General features: G+C 42.3%; 1 protein-coding gene and 1 long non-coding RNA gene across 2 annotated transcripts; both read left to right on the top strand.

Moving 5' to 3' along the window:
* Nucleotides 1–6,749: 6,749 nt before the first annotated feature.
* On the top strand, nt 6,750–16,453 carry LOC148398396 (uncharacterized). The gene is made up of 2 exons (XR_015858535.1): nt 6,750–7,433; nt 16,221–16,453. It is a non-coding gene; the product is annotated as an uncharacterized LOC148398396 (long non-coding RNA).
* A 4,644-nt stretch (nt 16,454–21,097) lies between these two features.
* On the top strand, nt 21,098–23,703 carry LOC148398395 (tubulin beta-1 chain). The gene is made up of 4 exons (XM_088376524.1): nt 21,098–21,255; nt 22,120–22,228; nt 22,298–22,408; nt 22,517–23,703. The coding sequence occupies exons 1-4, from the start codon at nt 21,199–21,201 to the stop codon at nt 23,575–23,577; spliced, it is 1,338 nt and encodes a 445-aa protein (XP_088232650.1). The 5' UTR covers nt 21,098–21,198; the 3' UTR covers nt 23,578–23,703.
* Nucleotides 23,704–24,161: the final 458 nt, after the last annotated feature.

Genomic DNA, 24,161 nt, shown 5'->3' with positions numbered 1-24,161 from the left:
CACTTTTAAGAGTCTGTGCAGGAGCATAGATTGTTTTTGTTTGTTTTTAAAGATATATTTGACAGTTTATCTCGGTGCAGTAAGGATATAGCAATTTTGAAAGACTTAAAATTAAAAGCAAAATTACATTTTAATTCTGACACATGCCAGCTAACATGAGGATGGCAAATAAATGAATAAATACTCGCTCAAATGCGGCATGTGTTTTAAATTGGGCGATAAGACATTCACTTTCAAGCACTATCATTTAGCGCTGCTGACAACAATAACTTATGAGATGGTAAACCAAGGAGGAGTGTCATAGTTGGAACACAGGCGCTGTATGACCTATAGATTGAACAATAACATTCACCGCATATACAACCATGTTGGTAGATTGTTAAATTACATTACAGTTTATTACAAAGGATTTCGGAACTTTATTTGATGATAAACACTGGAACCAGGATTTTAGCCGTGTTAATGGGTAGGGTGGATGGATTACTCGAAAAAAAAAAAAAAAAAAAAAGCTTTTGATAAGGGCGGCTTGATAGTAAGATGATGTGTGTGCGCAACTGATAGGATACAATATGTTAATGGGAAGATTTGGGGTGTAAGGAACAAATACTACACAGGAAGACTGATAACACGAAGATAGTTTTGTGAAATTTGTGTCCAAGTGTGTTCTGCCCTAGCGCATGGCACAAGTCCTGAACTGAGTCCTTGTACTCTACTGGCTGCCTCAAAATCAACAGAGGACTGTCCCTGGTCATGAGACACCTTTGACCTTTGGGAGAACAACAGGAACTATTATCATGCTTGAAGGGGGCAAGCACAGCTCTTCACAGGACAAGAACCATATAGTTGGTGGAATACACACAGTTGCAGATCAAAAAGAAAATGGACTGAAAGAACAAAGACAAGATGGACGCATTTGAGAATGGCGGACGGTCCAGCCCTGAATCATCATCATGAGAATCTAAGAGGAGAGGCTGCTAAAGACTTGCACGAGTCACATGAAGTCAAACTGGACACATTGCTAAAGACTGCTGAAGCATTACAAAGTTGGTGGAGTGTGGGACAAAAGGGATGGAAGTGTGTTTGGGTGCTGGGGCAGACATAACTGAGGAGTTTTGATAAAAGTGGGAATAATAAGGCTGCTTATTGACACTGAAACGGGGATAAAAAAAATAAAATACATAGATAGGGACAGTGAAGATGCACTGACAAATTACACAACAGCGTGATCAGAAACTTTGCAAGGTGGACATTGATCAATAGAAATTAAATCTTTTGAATCATAAATTTTTATATGTAACTTAGCATTTCGAAGACATAATTAATCTAACTGAAATAATGAAATTTTATAATTGGACCAGTGAAAATTTGGATTCGGGCAACAGAAGGCTGAATTGCTAAACTTAATTGACCTTTATCAAAACAACAGAATTTAATTACACATCAACTGCGACTGACTTATAGGATGCATATTTCAGCTTGAATGGGTGAGGGGCCATAAGAAAGTTGGAATTCTGGATAGTCGGCAAAATAGTAATACAGTAGGGCTTTAAAAAACAAATACATTGACATGACCCTTGCGACAATTGATTTAAATGGCAATTTATGATAGGCATTTGGGGTTAGGATTAACAATCCATCCATCCATCCATTACTGGTGCGGCTTGTCCTTACGAGGGCCACAGATGATTAACAATAATAACTAGAATTATTCATTTCTGTAGAAATTGCGTGTGAAAGCGAAGAGGCTGAATAAAAATTCGGGGAAAGCTACAAGATTATGTTTAAATTTGGAACGTGTTGAATTGGCTAGAAAATTGATAAAAATATAGAAAGAATTTTGTAAAATTGGGCGTGAATTTTAAAGTTGAAAATTTGAAATTTGGGGAGTGGGAAGTTTTGGAATAGGTAGGCATAAGATGAACAGTTAAAAAAAAATTGAAATGAGTTGAGTCAGTGGAAAAAAAAAAGAAGAAAAAAGGAAAACTAGAAGAAATTAGAAGGGAAAAAATGAAACTTTGCAAAATTTTACCGCAATGTTGGAAGTGAGGATGTGAAATTTGAATTTGAATCTAGGAGGTTAAAAGTGTAATGGAGTAAATCAGATGAATTACGTGGAAGTAGTTAAGATTAAAATAAAAGGAAGAGGAATGCAGAAGAAGTTGAATAATAATAAAGTCAAGGCAATTCAAATTTATTTATATAGCCCACAAGCAAGTCTCAAAGGGCTCCAAATGTACAAAAATTGCCAGTTTAAAATACAAGAACAATAAGTGTGAGGGCCACAATGATGATCATGACAGCAAAAATATTTCTAAATGGTTTTGATAGGAACAAAGGGGGAACATGGAAGAAGGTTTTCAAAATTTGTGATATAGCGTCACTCAATTATCAAGAGTAAGTATTTCTTTTTAATTCTAAGAATTGGCATCAACAAAAAATGAGAACAATAATCCAAGGTTATAGTGTAAGTGGCAGGAGGAAGCTGTGTATATTTTTTAAACATTATTTTCAGTATCATTTCTTAGGAGAGTCAGTAATGCTTGTGAGGAGATGAATGAAGGAACAAGGTGACAGTAAAAGGGAGTGCTCTAAAAATTTTTGGTTTTTTGCCAGAGGTAGTTATTTGGAGGGATGAATTTAAACTGAAAGCAAAATGGAACTGTTTAGTGGAAGAAATATGAGAAGGTGGAAATATTGAAGTTACAGCTCAACACAAAGTGTCAAATAGTCTAAGTGTGAGATGTGAGCAAACTAAAGGGGGAGTTAAATCATGTTCCAGTATTATGCATATTGGCAAACGATGTGAGGACAGGAGACCAGACAATTAGATATTAATTTTAATATTAATATTTGAAATAAAAAGGGAAATTTTAATTGAGGAGAAAATTTTGCATAGGGAGGGTTCTTTTTACAATGTAATATTGTATGTTTTATGTGTGTGTTGTGGGATGACAGTTTGTCTGTAATGCTGTATGAATGTCAAGTCTGTACTTGGGATGGGGTTTCTGTATTGTAAATGGTTAACATGATTCAAGGTTGGGGTGATGTGATCACAGCAGAGGATAACATTCCTCTCACCTGAAAAATATAAAGATACTACAGATTTGAAAAAAGCAAGATTGATCAGGGCTCATTTTGGACTAAATATGGGTTTAGGATTACTCTGGGGCACCATTGACAACAAAAGACTTCAATGGAGAAGGCCCATTTCAAGATTATGACCAGACGTGACTATACCAGCATTGACAATCAAGACTCTGAGCCAAGACAGTGTATGACAACAACTCTGGACTTACCTGACAGTGTGACGAAATGTATGTGACGGAATTTGTGATGACTTGCTTTGTTTTGATGTTTTACCTAATTGTATTGCAGCCTCTAACAGCAACCCAGGGAGCAGATTGTGCTTTATTCGTTAAACTTGCTTTACTTTGCAGGTTGTCAACTGCAGTCTTGGAGAATTTTGTGTCATGTCTGTGAACATGCATTAACAACTAACCCCTTACTTTTCATAACGAGTTTGTAAATGTGATCGGTTTCATGACAGGCTCGGCAGGCTCCAATTTTCTATTTCATGCGTTTGACATGCGCCCATGTGTGGATTATTTTTATCATTATGAATTTTATTTTTTGGTATTATGGATGTTTATTGTACGGAGAGCTGCATGCACAGCTACAGGTGGGTGGTGGCTTTTGTTCATACAGCCATGTGAGATGCTGCCAGTCGAGTTTCAGGGACTGAGAATTGGTGATTCCAGGCTAGGATGGCATCTGGAGGTACACCGAAGTCCAGCTGGCGATGGGTATGTCACCATGGATATTGTTATTTTTACTTTTTAACCATTGTGACACATTTTTTAGAATGTGTCAAAAGGGGGAGGTAGAAAAAAAAAAACAAAAAAAAAACAAAGGGGGAAATTGTGAGATTTTAAGTGTTTTCAGATTTGATGGTTTTTAAGTCTTCAACATGCTGGACGGAGGAGAAGAAGCAGCTCGGCAGAAATGAAGTGAATGGGAGACAACATCATGAGATGGAGCCAAAGCCTGGTAACAAGTGTGAAGAGTTTCAAAATAGCTCATAATAAACTGTAGACCTTCACAAGATAGGATCAAATAGGTGGGAGAGTATTAAATGTAAAAAATTAGAACAATAACATACAGACTCCAAACAAATTGGGAACAGGTGGATTATGAACGTTAAAGTTTGAATAACACATTATTCACGTGATTCATTTGCAGGATAAACAATGGAAGGGATTGATAAACTGAACAAATTTAAGATGATTGCGGTAGTATTATGTCGAAAACAAATAGATTCAACAAGTTTTTTCCCTATAAAATGGTGCCGTTTGGGTTTGAAGTACATAGTCGCTTCAAAGGAGGAAAAGCATGATTTAAGATACGTGATTGATCAATGAGAAGGCTATCCCTTGTACCAGGGGGGTCAAACTCATTTGTTCACGGGCCGCAGTGTAGTCATAGCTTCTTTCGGAGGACCGGTATGACTGTCATACCCAAATAAATGTGTGAGCACCTCATATTATATAGAGTAAAAGCTACAAAACAAACTGACAAGTAACTCGCTTTCAAATCAGACAAATAAAAACTGGTCTAATATTTAAAAATAAAATATTATTAAAAGTGAAGACAATTTGCAATTCGAGTAATGACTCATGAATAAAAAGCACAATTTGTCTTCAGGGGCCGCATAAAATCATGTGTCGGGCTGCATCTGGCCCCCAGGTCTTGAGTTTGACACCTGTGCCTTATACAAAGGTAAAGTAGGATTAGAATTTGATAAAACAGATATGGACATCATCATATTCCATTAGAGTTTGAATTGCTTGCAATACAATTACAAATTAGTTAACACCTGTGTGATTGATTGATTGATTGATTGATTGATTGGGTGGTTGATTGATTGATTGGTTGGTTTATTGATTGAGTGATTCATTGAGTGACTGACTGAAGGGCTGAGTGGCCGAATGGGCAATTGTTCGATGTCTGTCTGTCTATATGTATGTACTATATATGTATGTATGTATTTCGTTATTTGTTTTACGTATGTAATTCGTTATTTGTTTATGTATTTCTCTTTCACATTTTCTTTCTCATCTTCCACTTCTTTCGGCTGCTCCTGTTAGGGGCCGCGACTGCAGAGCGATCGTTTCCATATCTTTCTGTGCCACCAACCATCTGCATGTCCTATCTTTGTCTCTGCCACACTCTCCATTATTTTGGCTAGTAGATTTCCAAGCCTCGCTTCTAACATTCTTTCCGATAACTTCATGCTTTGCTTAATCAACATAACAACACCTCTGTAGCTACTACAGTTTTGCGCATCGCCGTGGTCTGAATTAAGAAATAGAAGTCAACACCTTTCCGGGGAACTTCTCGCTTTTTAAAAATCTCCCCTGCCATCTCTCCTTGATAGTTCCATGCTGTCACTGGAATGTCGTCTAGGCCAATTGCCTTTCCACTCTCCATCTTTTACAAATGTCTGGGTATGAATTTTATCTATATTTATTTTTCTCACTCATTGGCGGCCCCACAGAGGGACTTGTAGCGGCTCCACAGAGGGACGTGGTGTGCCAACAGAGGGACCCTGGTGGCATCAACGATTTTGGTGACCTCAGTAAAACTGAGGTCAACAGAGGGAGTGAAGGAATGAGGTCGAAATACAAAAAGTCCTGCCTCGCTACAAAAACAGATATGCTCAAACCTCATTGAATAAAGTACATAAGCAGACAAGTATATTCACATATTAAATAAATAAAAGAAACATTTGAAGCATATAATTATACCTACACACCAAATCAATAAAGAAGACATAACTAGACATTTTTGATAAGTGGTGATGAGAAAGGTTTTTATAACTTTATGATCTGATATATATATTTCTGAGGACTTTGAAATAACAAATGACTTTTGATATATTGCCTAAATAGCTCAATGACCCTTAAGGAACTGTGGAATGCATGCCTGATGTTTTTTCTGTGAATCATGGACACGGCCAGAGTCGTCTTGACCGTTCAGTACTTGATTGTATCTTATGTTTTGACTAATGCTAGACGCCAGTTTTTGATTACTACTGAACGCTCTGCACAGAGGGAAATAGTTTGCCTAACAAAGAAAAGATACGGTTGAATGCGGTACGACAGTGTATGTCCAAGATTGGAGAAGAATGTTCACAGGAAGGTCACGTGGAGATAAAACCAGTGGGTGCCAGAAGGAGCCACCCGAGAACTCGGCCAAAGATGATCGCCAAGGCCGAGAGACGGGATGGAAGACAACAGCCCCCTCCACACACACACACCAACAGCCCCCCACCAACACACCGAATCGCCCATAACCAGCACCACTCCCATGGAAGCAGACTCTCCTTCGAACTTGCCCCACCCCGAAGACTCATCGCCCATCAATCCCAGCCCACAATGTGCTACTGAATATAAAACTGATCTAACAACCTTGGACTTTGCCTTTTCTGAATGGAGACTTTCCGCTCTTGAAGGGCCCAGCGCTGTATTGCACTTTCCTGAAAACAGAGCTTTTTGAACAAGAATTGTGATTGAACTCAACCAAGCTGTCTAAGTCTAATTTCTGCTTCAGTGTCTTTGCATTTTCCTAAATCTGAAGAAATCAAACGAGCACGCAGTGAGTAAATTGAATAACAGGTGATTGGCAAAGGCTTTTGCCGTGAGGCGCAGATAACGCGCTCCCTAAATTGTGGACAGAATCTAACAACACGCCAGCTGTACACTGCGGGATTAACTGAAAAGAAAGCCACGTCATTATCAGTGATAAGAAGCAGATTCTGAACAAATGTTGAATATTTAGTCAATGACATGCACCGTATTTTCCGGATTATAAGGCGCACCTAAAAACCTCAAATTTTCTCAAAAGTCGACAGTGCGCCTTATAGTCCGGTGCGCCTTCTATATGGATCAATTGATGAATTTGTTGATCCGTACTGGTTGTACGCAGTGCTCTGCCAAAATGTTTCAGTACGTTTCAGTGCGACTAGTAAATTACAAGGTCGCATTGCTTCCCAGCATTACGGCAACTGTGGTCAGGGGGCGTCATTGAATAGCAGTTGTACCCTTGAGGCTATTTCATTTCAAAATAGGCTGCTCCGTTAATGTTCCGAGTAAATTTACGGATCGATATGGAAGGGAAGCATAGGTAAGCAGTACCAATTTGTTAGATCGAATTTTAGTCAGTTCCGATCATTTTATAGGAGATCGTTTGAGAAACGCAATTGTTTACACTTTGCTGAGGCTCATGGAAGTCTGCGAGCTGAGGCTCATGGGAGTTTGCGGGTGGCTAATGCTATAATGATAGCTGCTATACGCACGAGGCTATTTCATGTCAAAATAGGCTGCTCTGTTAATGTTTCGAGTAAATTTATGGATCGATATGGAAGGGAAACACAGGTAAGCAGTACCAATGTGTTAGATCAAACTTTAGTCAGTTCCGATCATTTTATAGGAGATAGTTTGAGAAACGCGATTGTTACAGAGGGCTCATTGGTTATTGGCTAGTGGATGCATACCGCAACCCTAGTTAACCTCAGTTTGTTGCAGTATAACTTCTATTTTATGCGCCTTTTACTCCGGTGTGCCCTATATATGAAATAATTTCTAAAATAAAAAATTCGATGAGGGTGCGCTTTATAATCCAGTGTGCATTTTGGTGCGAAAAATACGGTACACACAACACTATATATTTAATCATTTATTTTTTTACATATTAGGGGAAGCTTAGCTTCCCTTACAGTCTTAGCGCAATCACCTCTGGTCTATTTCTGGCCTTTTTAACTTTGCTAGCAGGAACCGAACCTGAATGACTAGGTGTAGGGCTCTCAATTAATGAAAAGTGATAAGTAGATAAACTGAACATTTCAACGTAATTTGAGCATTTTTCCACTGAATACGGTCAAGGCCAACAATCAAAAATATTACACCTTCTCACCACCAAGTTCCCCCAAGCAACCAAGTGCATTATGGTGACATGAAACTGAACAATCGCCTACTAGGTTGCTCTCAGTCCTTTTCTCTATTATTACATAGTAATCTAGTCTTTCATGCACCATGATGCTGCTGCCAGATCAGTCTTGGTGTATCAAATATCTACTCTACTTTATTGAATTGTACCTTGTAGGGCGATTTGGTTTGCCACAGGTCACACTTTCAAGCATACAAAACAGACACACAAAACCAAAATCATAGCGGTTAACATGAGCAGTAAATTCTATCAAATGTGTCAAGTGCATAGACATAATACAAGACAAGACAGCTCATGAACAAGTCACTACAAGGCAAAATGCAGTGCATCCAGTTTGGGGACGATGAATCACCATTGTGAAGATATCGTTTTCCAGTAGGAACCAGTTTACTGTAGCAGACTTTTGGTGATGGGGGGTTTACATACTAATAGTATTCCTGATCAGGTGGAAGCAAATAAATATATAATCGGGCATTTATTTGGTGACTTGTCCAAATGCTAAAATTTGGCCCAAATGACGGAATTTGTTAAAGTTGAATTTTGTATTAAAACAGAATTGCTCACTTGGACCAGCAGTGTTTATCTTGCGCAAATGTGAATATCACATTTGTTTGTTTCTGTGTTTGTTTGTTTGTTGGTTGTTTTTTGTCTTAAAATTTGTGCCACTTGGTATCAAACATTTGCAATTGAAATTGTGTTATTTGAACATGTCGTGTCAATCCAACCTATAAGAATATGCGCTCAGTACAAGTCTGACGTTTTCTACAAGAGTCTGACGTTTTGTACTACTAGGCGTAGTGAACTCAACCCTCCCCTAGTATCATGGCACAGTATCAGTTTTTGCAACATGATACCTGGAGTTCCTCCTGCCTGACCAGGTGAATTATGGACTTCGACAACAGGATGACCATCAGGCCCTTTTACACTGCAGCTTGTGTTTGGACATGCGGCAGCTTGGCTACACATAATGAACTGCAAGGGAAAGAAATAGCAAAATAGTAGAAGGAAATCACTATCATTCATAGCAATTAGCATGGAGGCTATTTTGTGTGTTTTGGAGTGTTCTTTGGTATTGAGGGGGGCTGGTTGGCCGCTGTTACTTTTTTCCTTTGTCTTGTTGCTTTGCTTTGATGGCTTTTAACTTTCGCACTTACTGGCTTTCTTTGGCGCCGTTGTGTGGCAGCCTTATAGGAGCCTATTGAGTTGCGCTCATGTCATCTGTGTGTCTTTTATATACTCGCTCTGTGGTATGACTACTGCTGTGGCCTGAATTTCCCCACCCCCGGGATCAATAAAGTTTCAATCAATCAATCAATCAATGTATAAGCACTTTAGTGGCAACTAACAAAAACATGTTTTTCAAGATGGCGGCGCGTGCACACGCAGCGGCCACTCTCTGTCCCGTCAGTACGGTGATTTGTTCGTCTAATGAGTGTTCGTCCGACAGTCTTGTGTGTTCGTCTCGTCCGTGCTACAAGTACAGCAGGCAGGTTCTGCTTGACATCGGCAGAAGTGGGTTTTGCGGCGTTCTGGACTTTGAAGCGTCGACATTAAAGGCGCTCGGACTGCTACGTCCTGAAACGTCGCCGACCTCACCCGCTATTCCTCCCCCGGTTGGGAGCCGTCGGAAACGGTGTGCGAGGAGGCAGAAGAGGGGCAAGCGCGGAGGCGTCCGGGCCAGGCTGGCGGCCAACCCAGCGCGACCGGCGGTGCCCTCCATTCTTCTGGCGAATGTTCGATCGCTGGACAACAAAATGGATTACGTTCGCCTGCTGAGGTCTACGAACCGGACGGTGCGGAACTGCTGTGTGCTCGTGTTCACCGAGACCTGGTTGAGTGACAACCTTCCGGACTCTGCCGTGCATCTGGAGCGGCTAACGTGCTATCGGGCGGACCGTGCCATTGTACGAGGGGGAAAGTCTCGAGGAGGTGGAATATGCGTCTACATCCGAGAAGAATGGTGCCGGTGTTGTGCTCGATTTGGTTCCCCCGTGAGATTTTGTTCCCCCTGCCGCGGGAGCGCGCACGCCTTGTTTGGAAAGCGAAAAACCGATGCCGTACGGCGTCGTACGGCGTCAGCACTATGTTGTTTTCAATAAAAACATGAAGAATTCACGTTTGCGTCAGTCAATTTTAATTTCTATAAAGGATTATTCTCATTTGATGTCTTTAAATTCATCCGCGTTCTGCCATTGAAGCGGGGTGCATTCAAAGACCAGTCGTAAAGACGGAACACTCACTCACTTCACCAAAAAGCAACGATATAATTACGTGAGCTCTTTGCATAAACCTCGATGCAAAGAAACTCCTCCTTTTGGGTACCGTTACATGCTACAAGGAGTATATATTACGAAGGAGACTTTATTCTTAATTGTAATCATCATTCATCCATCCATTTTATTACTCAGGTATTTTCAAAGCAAATTAATATTGTTGCATTTATTAATTTGCTTTAAAATGACAGCGCAATATAATTAAAAGCTGACACTCTAGCAATGTCAAACGTGTTAGTTTAAGAAAAAGCCAAGATTGTGATCAAATCTTTCATAACGACAATGATTTGAGTGAATTGATTTGAATGAATAATTGAGAAGACATTTCAGTTCTGAAGGCTCCTTTTGTCCCAAGCAAAGTGAAAGGTGGTGGGATAAAAATTGTAACAGGAACACTATAAAAAATGTCAAGCCGTGAATATTTGTGCCCCCCTCCCATTTTGAGAACGGTGAGTCCTGGACATCGACTGGCTTTTTTTCTGTCTTCCTGGGGGTCTGCTTAGGTAGTGTGGCAAATTTGAACAAGTTCCCTCATTCCTGGCCCAAGTTACAGGGGGGGAACAAATCCTCACGGGTGCCCCGTGAGGATATGTTCCCCCCCTTATTTTGAGAACGGTGAGTCCTAGACTCCAGCTGTTTTTTTTCTGTCTTCCTGGGGGTCTGCTCAGGTAGTGTGGCAAATTTGAACAGGTTCCCTCATTCCTGGCCCAAGTTACAGGGGGGGAACAAATCCTCACGGGTGCCCCGTGAGGATATGTTCCCCCCCCTTATTTTGAGAACGGTGAGTCCTAAACTCCAGCTGTTTTTTTTCTGTCTTCCTGGGGGTCTGCTCAGGTAGTGTGGCAAATTTGAACAGGTTCCCTCATTCCTGGCCCAAGTTACAGGGGGGGAACAAATCCTCACGGGTGCCCCGTGAGGATATGTTCCCCCCCCTTATTTTGAGAACGGTGAGTCCTAGACCCCAGCTGATTTTTTTCTGTCTTCCTGGGGGTCTGCTCAGGTAGTGTGGCAAATCTGAACAGGTTCCCTCATTCCTAGCCCAAGTTACAGGGGGGGAACATATCCTCAGCTGTTTTTTTTCTGATGATTTGTGCAGTGATACTGTTATTAATGCACTTTATCAACGTCTTTGGCCTTATTTGGGTCAAACAACTTTGTTTCTTTATCATATAACATACATAAAAATAATGACTTTAAACTTTATTAAGAAAAAAAAAAATATTTTTTTAAATAATGAAATAAAAAAAATAAAAAATATTAATAAAAAAAAAAGCAAAATGGTCTTCAAGCAAGGTTCAAATATTTAGCATTTATTTTCTTTACATGCTACCTGAGCAGACCTCCAGGAAGACAGAAAAAAACAGCTGGAGTCTAGGACTCACCGTTCTCAAAATAAGGGGGGGGAACATATCCTCACGGGGCACCCGTGAGGATTTGTTCCCCCCCTGTAACTTGGGCCAGGAATGAGGGAACCTGTTCAAATTTGCCACACTACCTGAGCAGACCCCCAGGAAGACAGAAAAAAAACAGCTGGAGTCTAGGACTCACCGTTCTCTAAATAAGGGGGGGGAACATATCCTCACGGGGCACCCGTGAGGATTTGTTCCCCCCCTGTAACTTGGGCCAGGAATGAGGGAACCTGTTCAAATTTGCCACACTACCTGAGCAGACCCCCAGGAAGACAGAAAAAAAACAGCTGGAGTCTAGGACTCACCGTTCTCAAAATAAGGGGGGGGAACATATCCTCACGGGGCACCCGTGAGGATTTGTTCCCCCCCTGTAACTTGGGCCAGGAATGAGGGAACCTGTTCAAATTTGCCACACTACCTGAGCAGACCCCCAGGAAGACAGAAAAAAAACAGCTGGAGTCTAGGACTCACCGTTCTCAAAATAAGGGGGGGAACATATCCTCACGGGGCACCCGTGAGGATATGTTCCCCCCCTGTAACTTGGGCCAGGAATGAGGGAACTTGTTCAAATTTGCCACACTACCTGAGCAGACCCCCAGGAAGACAGAAAAAAAACAGCTGGAGTCTAGGACTCACCGTTCTCAAAATAAGGGGGGGGGGACATATCCTCACGGGGCACCCGTGAGGATTTGTTCCCCCCCTGTAACTTGGGCCAGGAATGAGGGAACTTGTTCAAATTTGCCACACTACCTGAGCAGACCCCCAGGAAGACAGAAAAAAAACAGCTGGAGTCTAGGACTCACCGTTCTCAAAATAAGGGGGGGGAACATATCCTCACGGGGCACCCGTGAGGATTTGTTCCCCCCCTGTAACTTGGGCCAGGAATGAGGGAACTTGTTCAAATTTGCCACACTACCTGAGCAGACCCCCAGGAAGACAGAAAAAAAGCCAGTCGATGTCCAGGACTCACCGTTCTCAAAATGGGAGGGGGGCACAAATATTCACGGCTTGACATTTTTTATAGCGTTCCTGTTACAATTTTTATCCCACCACCTTTCACTTTGCTTGGGACAAAAGGAGCCTTCAGAACTGAAATGTCTTCTCAATTATTCATTCAAATCAATTCACTCAAATCATTGTCGTTATGAAAGATTTGATCACAATCTTGGCTTTTTCTTAAACTAACACGTTTGACATTGCTAGAGTGTCAGCTTTTAATTATATTGCGCTGTCATTTTAAAGCAAATTAATAAATGCAACAATATTAATTTGCTTTGAAAATACCTGAGTAATAAAATGGATGGATGAATGATGATTACAATTAAGAATAAAGTCTCCTTCGTAATATATACTCCTTGTAGCATGTAACGGTACCCAAAAGGAGGAGTTTCTTTGCATCGAGGTTTATGCAAAGAGCTCACGTAATTATATCGTTGCTTTTTGGTGAAGTGAGTGAGTGTTCCGTCTTTACGACTGGTCTTTGAATGCACCCCGCTTCAATGGCAGAACGCGGATGAATTTAAAGACATCAAATGAGAATAATCCTTTATAGAAATTAAAATTGACTGACGCAAACGTGAATTCTTCATGTTTTTATTGAAAACAACATAGTGCTGACGCCGTACGACGCCGTACGGCATCGGTTTTTCGCTTTCCAAACAAGGCGTGCGCGCTCCCGCGGCAGGGGGAACAAAATCTCACGGGGGAACCAAATCGAGCACAACACCTGTACTCTGTGGTGGTATGTAAGCACTGCTCGCCGCTTGTGGAGTTTGTGATCATTAAGTGCCGTCTTTTTTATCTGCCGAGGGAATTTACCGCGATTCTGCTAGTCGCGGTATACATCCCGCCTTCCAACATCGAAGGAGACAGGATCGCGGCGCTTGGTGAACTGTACCAGGCTGTTAGTGAACAGCAAACAGCGCACCCTGACGGTTTCACCATCTTCGCTGGAGACTTCAATCATGCCAACCTGAAGTCTGTTTTCCCGAGGCTTCACCAGCATGTTCCTTTTCCGACACGTGGAGACAGCTTCCTGGACCTAGTCTACTCGGCGCAAAAGGGAGCTTTCAAAGCCACCCCCCTCCCCCATCTGGGGCTTTCTGACCATCTCACCGTTTTGCTTTTGCCCGCATACAGACAATTGGTAAAGGCATCCAGGCCGGTTCGGAGGCAGGTTCGAGTGTGGCCTGAGGGTGCCTCCGATGCACTTCGTGACTGCTTCGACACCACTGACTGGGACTTGTTTAAGCAGGCAGCCACCTACAACGATTGGACGGACATAGAGGAGTATACTGACTCTGTTACCTCTTACATCACGAAGTGCATCGATGATGTGACTTGCTCGAAATCCGTCGTCACTCGCGCGAACTGGAAGCCGTGGCTGACGGGGGCTGTCCTCAGACTGTTGAGGGCCAGGGACAAGGCTTTCAGAGCGGGGGATGAGGCTGGCTTGAGGACAGCGAGGGCCGACCTGTCCCGAGGCATCAAAGAAGCGAAGAAGGCGTTCTCGTGCAAGGTCTCCACCCACTTCAAGGACAGTAAGGACGCACGTAGCCTTTGGCGGGGCATTCAGACCATCACGGACTACAAGCCCGCGCCGAGGAGCTGTGAGGGCGACGTCCGTCTGCTGAACGATCTGAACCGCTTCTTTGCTCGCTTCGACGCCCAGAACAGCACTTGCCCGCTGAAGACCACTCCCCCCCCACACGAGCAGCCCCTGCGCCTCTCTGCCGACGGTGTGAGGAGGGCGCTTGCCGCTATTGACACTCGTAAGGCGGCGGGCCCTGACAACATCCCGGGTCGGGTGCTGAAGGACTGCGCTGGGGAGCTGTCGAGTGTCTTTACGGACATCTTTAACGTTTCCCTGCAGCAGGCCATCGTCCCCTCGTGTTTCAAGGCTGCCACCATCGTTCCTGTGCCGAAGAAACCTGCACCGTCCTGCTTCAATGACTACCGCCCTGTGGCACTGACGCCCATCATCATGAAGTGCTTTGAGCGGCTGGTCATGGAGCACATCAAGTCTGTTCTCCCCCCCACCATTGACCCTTTCCAGTTTGCGTACCGTGCCAAGCGGTCCTCTGAGGATGCCATCTGCTCTGCCCTCCACTCGGCCCTCACCCACCTGGAGAGAAAGGACTCATATGTGAGGTTGGTGTTTGTGGACTTCAGCTCTGCCTTCAACACCATTGTGCCGCAGCGACTCATCTGCAAACTCGACGAGCTGGGCCTCAGTACCTCCCTCTGCAACTGGCTACTGGACTTCCTCTGTCAGAGGCCTCAGGTGGTGCGTGTTGGCGACAAAATCTCCGCCAGCATCACGCTGAGCACGGTCAGTCCATTGCTCTTCACCCTGCTGACGCATGACTGCACTGCGACCTACAGCGACAACCGCATAGTGAAGTTTGCTGACGACACGACTGGTGGGTCTCATCACGAAGGGCGACAAGACTCGGTACAGGTCGGAAGTTGACCTTCTGACCACGTGGTGCAGGGACAACAACCTCCCGCTGAACGTCAATAAGACCAAGGAAATCATTGTTGACTTCCGGAAGGGTCACACAACACACCTGCCGCTGATCATCGACGGTGCTGTGGTGGAGAGGGTGAGCTGCACCAAGTTCCTGGGGGTGCACATCAGTGAGGACCTCTCCTGGTCCGCAAACACCTCGTCACTGGCAAAGAAAGCTCAGCGCCGCCTGTACTTCCTGCGGAAGCTCAGGCGTGCATGTGCTTCTCAGGCAGTCCTGTCTACATTCTACCGTGGCACCATTGAGAGCGTCCTCACCAGTTGCATCGCTGTCTGGGGTGGTAACTGCACTGAACAGAACTTGAAGGCCCTGCAGCGCATAGTGAATACGGCTGGTAAGATTATTGGTGCTTCGCTCCCCTCCCTGAAGGACATTTACACCTCCCATCTCGCCCGCAAGGCAACCTCGATTGCCAGAGATGTGAGTCACCCGGCTCACTCTTTGTTTGACCTTCTGCCCTCTGGGAAGAGGTACAGGAGCCTGCGCTCCCGCACCACCAGACTCGCCAACAGCTTCTTTCTCCAGGCTGTTAGGGCCCTGAACTCGCTACCCCCTTCTGCGTAGCGTGCGGCACTGTTGCGCTATTTTCGGGAATGTCTGCTGTACGCGCACTTGCTCCTTTTTTTTCTGCTCCTCTTATTTATTTATTTATTTATTTATTGTTGTATTATTTATTCAGCACGCTTTTGTTATACTTGTTTACTTGTTTGTCTGTTGTGAGCCATGTCTTGTCACCGTGGGATAGGGGGGAACGAAATTTCGGTTTCTTTGTGTGTCTTTGGCATGTGGAGAAATTGACAATAAAGCTGACTTTGACTTTGAACTAAGTTAGTCTATTTATGTAAGATATTTTTATTGGAAGAGCTGCATAAAAATGGTTGTTTTTCTCTGTGTGTCTTGCGATTGACTGGCAACCAGTCCACTATCTGTCAATATGTTTCCGTGTGCTAAGTAAAACATGTACTATATTTCAAGCTCGTATCCAATTTCTTTTGCTTTTACAGGTCTTGTTGCAGGGTCAGCATCTCAAGCAGGGAAACTTAAACTTCCATCTCCCTTGTCACTTCATCCAGCTCTTCTGAGGGGAATCCGAGGCATTTCAACCCTCAGAAAAAAAAAGAATTGATCTTGTCTTTGTGTCAAGATTCCATCTAAAACAATTGTAAATGTTTTCATCATGTTATTATAAAAGTCTATTACTACAGTAATATAGCATACTTTGGTGGGTGGTAGATAATCTTGGTATTCTGATTTATTCTCTTGCATTCAATGAAATGTTTGCACTTATTTCATTAAGTCAAATGAAATCTACTGACCATAAGCCTAACCTTTTACATTGGTGAAACACGTTAGTAAAAAAAAACTGAATATAAAGTCCAAGCAGGAAGGTCAGAGCTATGGTTCTAATCCACCACTTGAGTGTGAGGCTGTTGTGCTCCCAGCAGCCTGAACTGCACTTTTTTCTGTTGTACTTGTTGCTGGTACGAAGGTTGACTCAACCTCTAACTTTTCAGAGTTAAAAAAAAATTCCAATTATAAAAATTTTTGATCACACTATAATCATCAACTATAATTATAGTGATTCGATCTACTTAGGATATAAATTGAGCCCCAGAAAACCTCTAGGAACAGTGGAATGCTCAAACCCCTCTTGCATGATGACAGCTCAGGAAGGAATAGATCACATTTGTGATGGAAAATGTTTTGGAATTAATTTGATATATTTTCACATAAAAACCTAGCAGTTGAAAAAGGATATTTAGACTTTTTTGGTTTTTAAAATGCATTCATCCTAATATTGTTGAAATACCAAATACTGATCTATAAAATAAATAGCAGAGTTTATTTGTGAGTTTGTGTGCTGTCTTTTTTACATTAAGCATTGACTACTTTTGTTTTTGTTTTATAATATTTTTCTCTTTTGGGGTTTTGAACAGTCCTGTGGGAACTGTGTCTCATGATCTCCAATAGGTATAAAATAAATGGACCTCTTAAAATTGAAAAAATCTCAAACTGCTTTTTTAGACACTCGTTCCAGAACAAGCAATTCCATATTGCATTAATAAAATGATTCAGAATTTACATTAACTGAAACTAGCTGCTTAGGATTCCATTGGGTTGCTGCAATAAAGACATATCCTCATCTGGAGTGATCTCAGGAGTGATTGTCTCCACTGTTCACGTCATCATCCAGGTGCCATCTACACTGTCACGTCACAAGAGTGTTAGGACAAAGCGGGAAAGAACAGAGTTAAGACAAAAGAAACTTCCAGGACATACTTGGGCGTGGGGGCCAACACATCTTTCCCATGAGTGGATCAGCTCCACCATGGACATTACCTGGCTTGTGTCAAGGTTCTGTACAAGATTCCGGAAGGCTGAAAATCCATGGGCATATACTAACCAGAACTCTTACCCATTGGAAATGATTGGCTGAGATTCTTCAAATCGGTGTAAGCGTGTTCTAGTTCCTGCAACTACATCGTCATTCCATTCCGCAGGCCACACTCGACCAATTCATCAATTGCATGCAATGGAAATGGGTTTTACTCAGTGAGAGAGACAGATGGTGATCCCACCAGAAACACACACACACACACACACACACGCACCCACACACACAGGGAGGGAGACAGCGAGAGAGATATTAGGCATGAACCGACTTGTTGACATGCAGCTAAAAGAAACAAAAATGTGGCTACACTATGTGGGTGTTATTTTAACACATCTTATATAAATGTCTATTCATCTTGTTTCTTTCCCACGCAAACCATTGTGTTTTCATCTTATTTTACAACGGAGTAGTTGTAGGTGTAACCTACATTTAACACAAAGTATGCCCTGACATTCTGACACACTTGGATGGGGTTTGTGTGCATGTGTGTGCGTGTGTGTGTGCGCGTGTGTGTGCATGTGCGCGTGTATGCCTGTGTGCGTGTGCGCGCGTGCGTGTGTGTGTGTGTGTGTGCGTGCGCGCGTGTGTAGGTTTATGTGTGTGCGTGTATGTGTGTGAGTGTGTGCGTGTCGGTTTGCAGTAGAATGTGGGCTTGGCTGAACGCTGTTGAATTATAGACACAGTAACTTGATCCAAGTGAATCAATGGTTCTCTTAGCTAACATACTGCACACGAGCACAGCTGTTCCACTTCAACATGTCTACCCTACAACCGTCCCCATACAATTCTATTGTTCCCACACAATGTTCAAATAAACAACAATAGAGTCCATCACGGCCAAATTTAAACGAACAAAAACTGCAGTGTTGCAAGGTCATGGATGTGAATATTTGTTTTGTCGCAGGTTTACAGTGCACAAATACTACTCCAGCCATTTTTGTAGCATTGAGACATGGGCCCTGGCAGAACCAATTACTTGTACTAAGTTCATCTTGTTTTTTCTTGTTTTTCCTTTTTTCAATCATTTCACTGGTTTCTTTTATATCAAACAAATTATTTTAGATTCATTACCTGACATGTTTCGGCGGTTTCTTTGGCCTGCGAGAAGGGGGCAGGGCGGGGCGGGCTTTCGCCCGACACCCGCCGCAGACCCCGCGACCCACCGCCCGCCCGGGAGGACGACGAGAAAGCACCGGCGCCTGGACCCCCACCTGATGAAGGCGGAAGAAACCGCCGAAACATGTCAGGTAATGAACCTAAAATAATTTTTTTGATATAAAAGAAACCAGTGAAGAAAAAGAACCAATTACTATGAAGCTACACAGCCAGTATTTTTTCATTTTGAGAATTTTGACCTTGACAGAACAGATTACCCAGATTTATATTAGAATGAAAGTTTCAATGTTCTTGTTATACCCCTCCAATGCTGAGAGATAGCACGTTAAAGAAACCACTGGTGTAAAAAATACTAAGCATTGTAAAATATAAAGTCTATGTATTTTGTAGTGAACGGTATATGTAAACAATAAAATAGTGGTAATAAATCCACTAGTGCTCATAATTGTTTATCAATCCTAATTTCAGGGATGCCTCCTTAATTTATAGTTATTACTTTGCTCCCCTCATCACTATTCATTTTAAACTCCTCTTCCCCAATGATTTCTGGTTTTGATACATTAAAAACGGCATGTTTTTGAATAAAGAATTATTGCCCACGTACAGGATCAATTCAGGGTGTGTCTATGTGGAGCAGAATAGCATCTGTTTCCTCTCAAGTATTGATCTGACTGAGTGCTAATGCCGCAGTCTTCTGACAAATGCTGAGTCATAAGAAGTACCTCCACTTCAACATGGCAGTGTAGAGACATCTTCTTTACTGAAAGGATACCCAGCAGATGATGAGCTTCATCCTGGTTTTGTTCATTCATTAAGAATGTCTTCATTCTTTTGATTGACTATTGAACAGACATGCATTAAAGTAGACCAAAATCTTAGACTGGCAACAATTGATCAGTTATGGTTAAAATAAAATGCATAAAAGGTGCAGGCAAAAAATGGCTTATACAGAAAGATTTGTGCTGGAGGCGCTGAGATCCAAGGTCAGAACAAGAGGCTTGTTAGTGGGCATACTCCTTGGACTAATATTTTCAATTCACAGAAATTGTTTTTCTTGTTTGAATTTGAATAGCAAATTAAAGTTGCTTCAAACAGATGGGGTCAAACGTCAGATTAGTACATACACATTCTACAAGAAACTGAAAAATAAAACACTCCATCACTGTTGTGAATGTTGTTTAGCACAGTGGTTTGTATTGAAAAATGTAAAACATTTATAAATGTTTGCAGTTTCGGTAGCTGGTGGAAGTTGTTCATGGAGAAAAAAAGAATAACTTGTACCCAAAAGTATTTTAGTATTCAACACAGCAATTGTAATCATTGCCATGTTGAAACCTGAATCACGTTTGGTTTCAATGGAAGATATCAGAAAATGGTGGGTCTTGTGTTTCAAATTTTAAACTTGCACTCCCATAATGCAAAATATGCTTGTTTAAAAAGAGTAAAGTATGTACTATATAAGAGCTAACTGCACCTGAGAGACATACATATTACAGCTCATTCTCTCAGTGACATTGTCATGGAGAAAGCAGGTCTTTGTGTGTCACATTACACACAACAGAAGCAAGAAGCATGACCTACATAACATGTATGGTGTAAGTGTAAAGAAACACACTCAGACAGACATATAGATTTTTAATATTCGTACAGTCCTATATGTAGTGTACCAATCCAAGTTGATTTAAGTCAATACTTTGCAACAGTTTAAGATCGAGTGATAATGTATGGCATGCATAAATACTGTCCTAAATGCTGCAATGTCTGTATGGAAAGCTCATACTGCTGGTTTTATGCATATAATTCTTCCAATCCAGTGTAGAAAAATCATCGTCATAGCGACAAGCCGTCAACCTGAGAGAAATCTCCTCCCATCCCCCCTCGGTCCTTGGAAACTGACTATAGCAACATACGTAGCATTAGTAAATGCCACATGTTCTCGAATCTAAAGCAAACTAACGATTTAAAATGAAATTTGGCTATAGTGACATTGTTCGACGGAAATGTTAAATATTCTTTTCTCCGGCCATGTTGTATTTGGGTCAGCGGTTTGATTTTGTTTATCCCATCATATCCCATCCCATTTTAACTTGTTTCTATGTTAAATGATACAATATTAAACAGACTAAGACAGCCCACAATTTAAAGATACATTTCGTATAGCTTGACGGTTTTGTTCAATTTTGCCATCTCATCATGGTTGCAGTCGCCTGACTTCTCCACGCACGCAAGCCGGTGAAACTTGGAGAAGAATGATTGCGAGAAATCTGTCCAATGGAGTAAAGCCTAGATTAAATTTCATTGGTTAAGATTAGTGACTGTCAAGATTTTTTTTCAGAATTGTCCAATCAACCATTGACGACTGGTTTTAAGGGCGGGTCTTAACTCTTATAAATAGGGGTGTTCCGCCATTGTACGCGCACTTTCAACAAGCCGAAGAGCAGTTTAGCAGTGTACTTTCTAAATTTGACAAAATGAGGGAAATTGTGCATCTTCAGGCTGGCCAATGTGGAAACCAGATTGGTGCTAAGGTGAGTGACCATTTTCCGGGACTGAAGGCTTGAATTTGTTTTTAAAGTGCCGTTAAAACAGCGTTTCTTCTCCTGTAATTGTTGCTTTGTGCCTGTTGGTGTCCTAGAAACCACACCCTAGGATTATCAACGTGTCCTACTTCTGAGTATTTCTGTATAACGGTAACTAGCTGTCCTCTGAAAATCGCAATGATTTTATTTTTATTAATAAAAACCTAGTCCGATTATATTTCGACGGTATATATATTTTTTCAGTTTCTCCTTACCACCACCCTCCTCCTAGAGACACACGCATACTTTATAAATTTTAAATGGGACAGTTAAATATCGATTAAGATCACTTACGACGTAAACTTTTTCTTGAACAATATATTACACTTTTACCACTCCAACGGAGGAAGAAATAAAATTAGGATGTGCGTTAGCACACCATGTTTTCAGTCGATGAATGTGACTAAACGTTTTGCAAATTAATAAATTCGCGTTTGCAACGTGCATATTTTCTAGGATTATTTCTTGAAGCTCGATGAGGCCTACACCGCATTGCGTCTCGAGCTGGGCCCGGCATTTGCTGGGAGTGGGCTTTCTGGCGGTTGATGACGTAATGCCATATTTTAAAATGGGGTGTCAGCCAATAAGGACCCAGGGCGCGCGCGCGTTCAAGTCCATGGCGGGAAAAGAAGTTATAGCTATTTTATTTTATTTTGACGTGATCTCATTTAATTAATTTCTCCATTAGTGAATTATAGAAACTACTTTTTCAGTTTTAGTGCAAATGTGTATGTGGGTATTTTGGAACTAGAGGTTTATTTTTATTGCCAAATATGTGCAATTAACTGTTAGTTAACCTTTTCCTTTTTTTAGTTCTGGGAGGTGATTAGTGATGAGCATGGCATCGACCCAACTGGTACTTACCATGGTGACAGTGATCTTCAACTGGACAGGATCAATGTCTACTACAATGAAGCTTCAGGTAAGATCTAATATACTTATCTTGTGGTAATAACTGCCAATATATTTATATAAATCACTGCTTTCATAGGTGGAAAATATGTTCCCCGGGCTGTGCTTGTTGACCTGGAGCCAGGCACAATGGACTCTGTGAGGTCTGGACCTTTTGGTCAGGTCTTCAGACCAGACAATTTTGTCTTTGGTAAGATATTGGAACTGGTTCACGCTAACTATTTTTGTGTGTTCTGGCAGTCATAAGTATCGAGCGTTTATTTTCATTTATTTTACAACTCCCCCACCCCTTTTACAGGTCAGAGTGGTGCTGGTAACAACTGGGCTAAGGGTCATTACACAGAAGGTGCAGAGCTGGTGGACTCTGTCTTGGATGTAGTGAGGAAGGAGGCTGAGAGCTGTGACTGCCTGCAGGGTTTCCAGCTCACACATTCATTGGGTGGTGGTACCGGCTCCGGAATGGGCACTCTGCTCATAAGCAAAATCCGTGAAGAGTACCCAGACCGCATCATGAACACCTTCAGCGTGGTGCCTTCTCCCAAAGTATCAGACACAGTGGTTGAGCCCTACAACGCAACGCTGTCGGTCCACCAGTTGGTAGAGAACACAGATGAGACCTACTGCATCGACAATGAGGCTCTGTATGATATCTGCTTCCGTACCCTCAAGCTCACCACTCCCTCCTACGGTGACCTTAACCACCTGGTCTCTGCCACCATGAGCGGCGTCACCACCTGCCTCAGGTTCCCCGGACAGCTCAACGCTGATCTGCGCAAACTGGCTGTCAACATGGTGCCCTTCCCCCGTCTGCACTTCTTCATGCCAGGCTTTGCACCCCTAACAAGCAGAGGCAGCCAGCAGTATAGGTCCCTCACTGTGCCTGAGCTCACCCAGCAGATGTTTGATGCGAAAAACATGATGGCCGCCTGTGACCCACGCCACGGGCGCTACCTGACCGTTGCTGCCATCTTCCGTGGCCGCATGTCCATGAAGGAGGTGGATGAGCAGATGCTCAACGTGCAGAACAAAAACAGCAGCTACTTTGTCGAATGGATCCCCAACAACGTCAAGACCGCAGTGTGTGACATTCCGCCTCGTGGCCTCAAGATGGCCGCCACCTTCATTGGCAACAGCACAGCCATCCAAGAGCTGTTCAAGCGCATCTCTGAGCAATTTACAGCCATGTTCAGGCGCAAAGCTTTCCTCCACTGGTACACAGGCGAGGGCATGGATGAGATGGAGTTCACAGAGGCCGAGAGCAACATGAATGACCTGGTGTCAGAGTATCAGCAGTACCAGGATGCTACTGCTGAGGAGGAGGGAGAATTTGGTGAGGATGAGGAAGAAGAGATGCCCTAATTCCCTCTCCACCCCTTTCTTGCATTTCTTTTGAAAGCTCAATTTCCAATTCCTACTGTTCAAAATCTGTTCCAGTTTTCAGTGTTTTGTCTGCTGTCAATAAAGGTTCTTGTGCATACTCCCAAATGATTTTTGTTGTTGCTTTTGTTCATATTAGTAGGTCTTGGTAATGTGGTTAAAGTAAACTATATGAACAAATTCTATCAGTTAAATTTTACTTTAACTTAAAAACGTGCACCTGATGAAACAAAGGCATAATAAAACTTTATGAATACCAAGCAGATTAACAGTGTAAATTCAAATTGTACTTTGTACTAATGTTTCTGTTTTGTACTGTTTGGCATTTCCTGATTGCATTATGTACACATTTCATAGTGCAATTTTTATAGAGTCAATTAGGGATAAAATGTAAATTCATTAAAAAAAAAACTAAAGAAAAACGTTCTAAGTATCAGACCATAAATTGCTCTTTGGTCCTTGCAATTTTAACACGTCTTGGCCATGGATACAGTAGTTTATGCTTGCAGTACAGTACAAGGAATGATGTCTGTGTTTGCTTCCAGAATTATTCCTCTGTCATTGAG

This window comes from Syngnathus floridae, chromosome 5, assembly GCF_059516105.1.
Source record: "Syngnathus floridae isolate MCC-2025c chromosome 5, RoL_Sflo_1.0, whole genome shotgun sequence".
In the NCBI taxonomy this organism is placed as follows: Eukaryota; Metazoa; Chordata; class Actinopteri; order Syngnathiformes; family Syngnathidae; genus Syngnathus; species Syngnathus floridae.
Note: the sequence above shows the minus strand (reverse complement) of the source record. Positions and strands in the feature narration are given on the sequence as shown.

Bases quoted from the DNA above. Each gene is read 5' to 3' on its own strand.
- LOC148398395 (XM_088376524.1), top strand. From the start codon at position 21,199: ATGAGGGAAATTGTGCATCTTCAGGCTGGCCAATGTGGAAACCAGATT. The intron at 22,229-22,297 runs GTAAGATCTAAT...CTGCTTTCATAG, and splicing joins CTACTACAATGAAGCTTCAG to GTGGAAAATATGTTCCCCGG. The intron at 22,409-22,516 runs GTAAGATATTGG...CCCCTTTTACAG, and splicing joins ACCAGACAATTTTGTCTTTG to GTCAGAGTGGTGCTGGTAAC.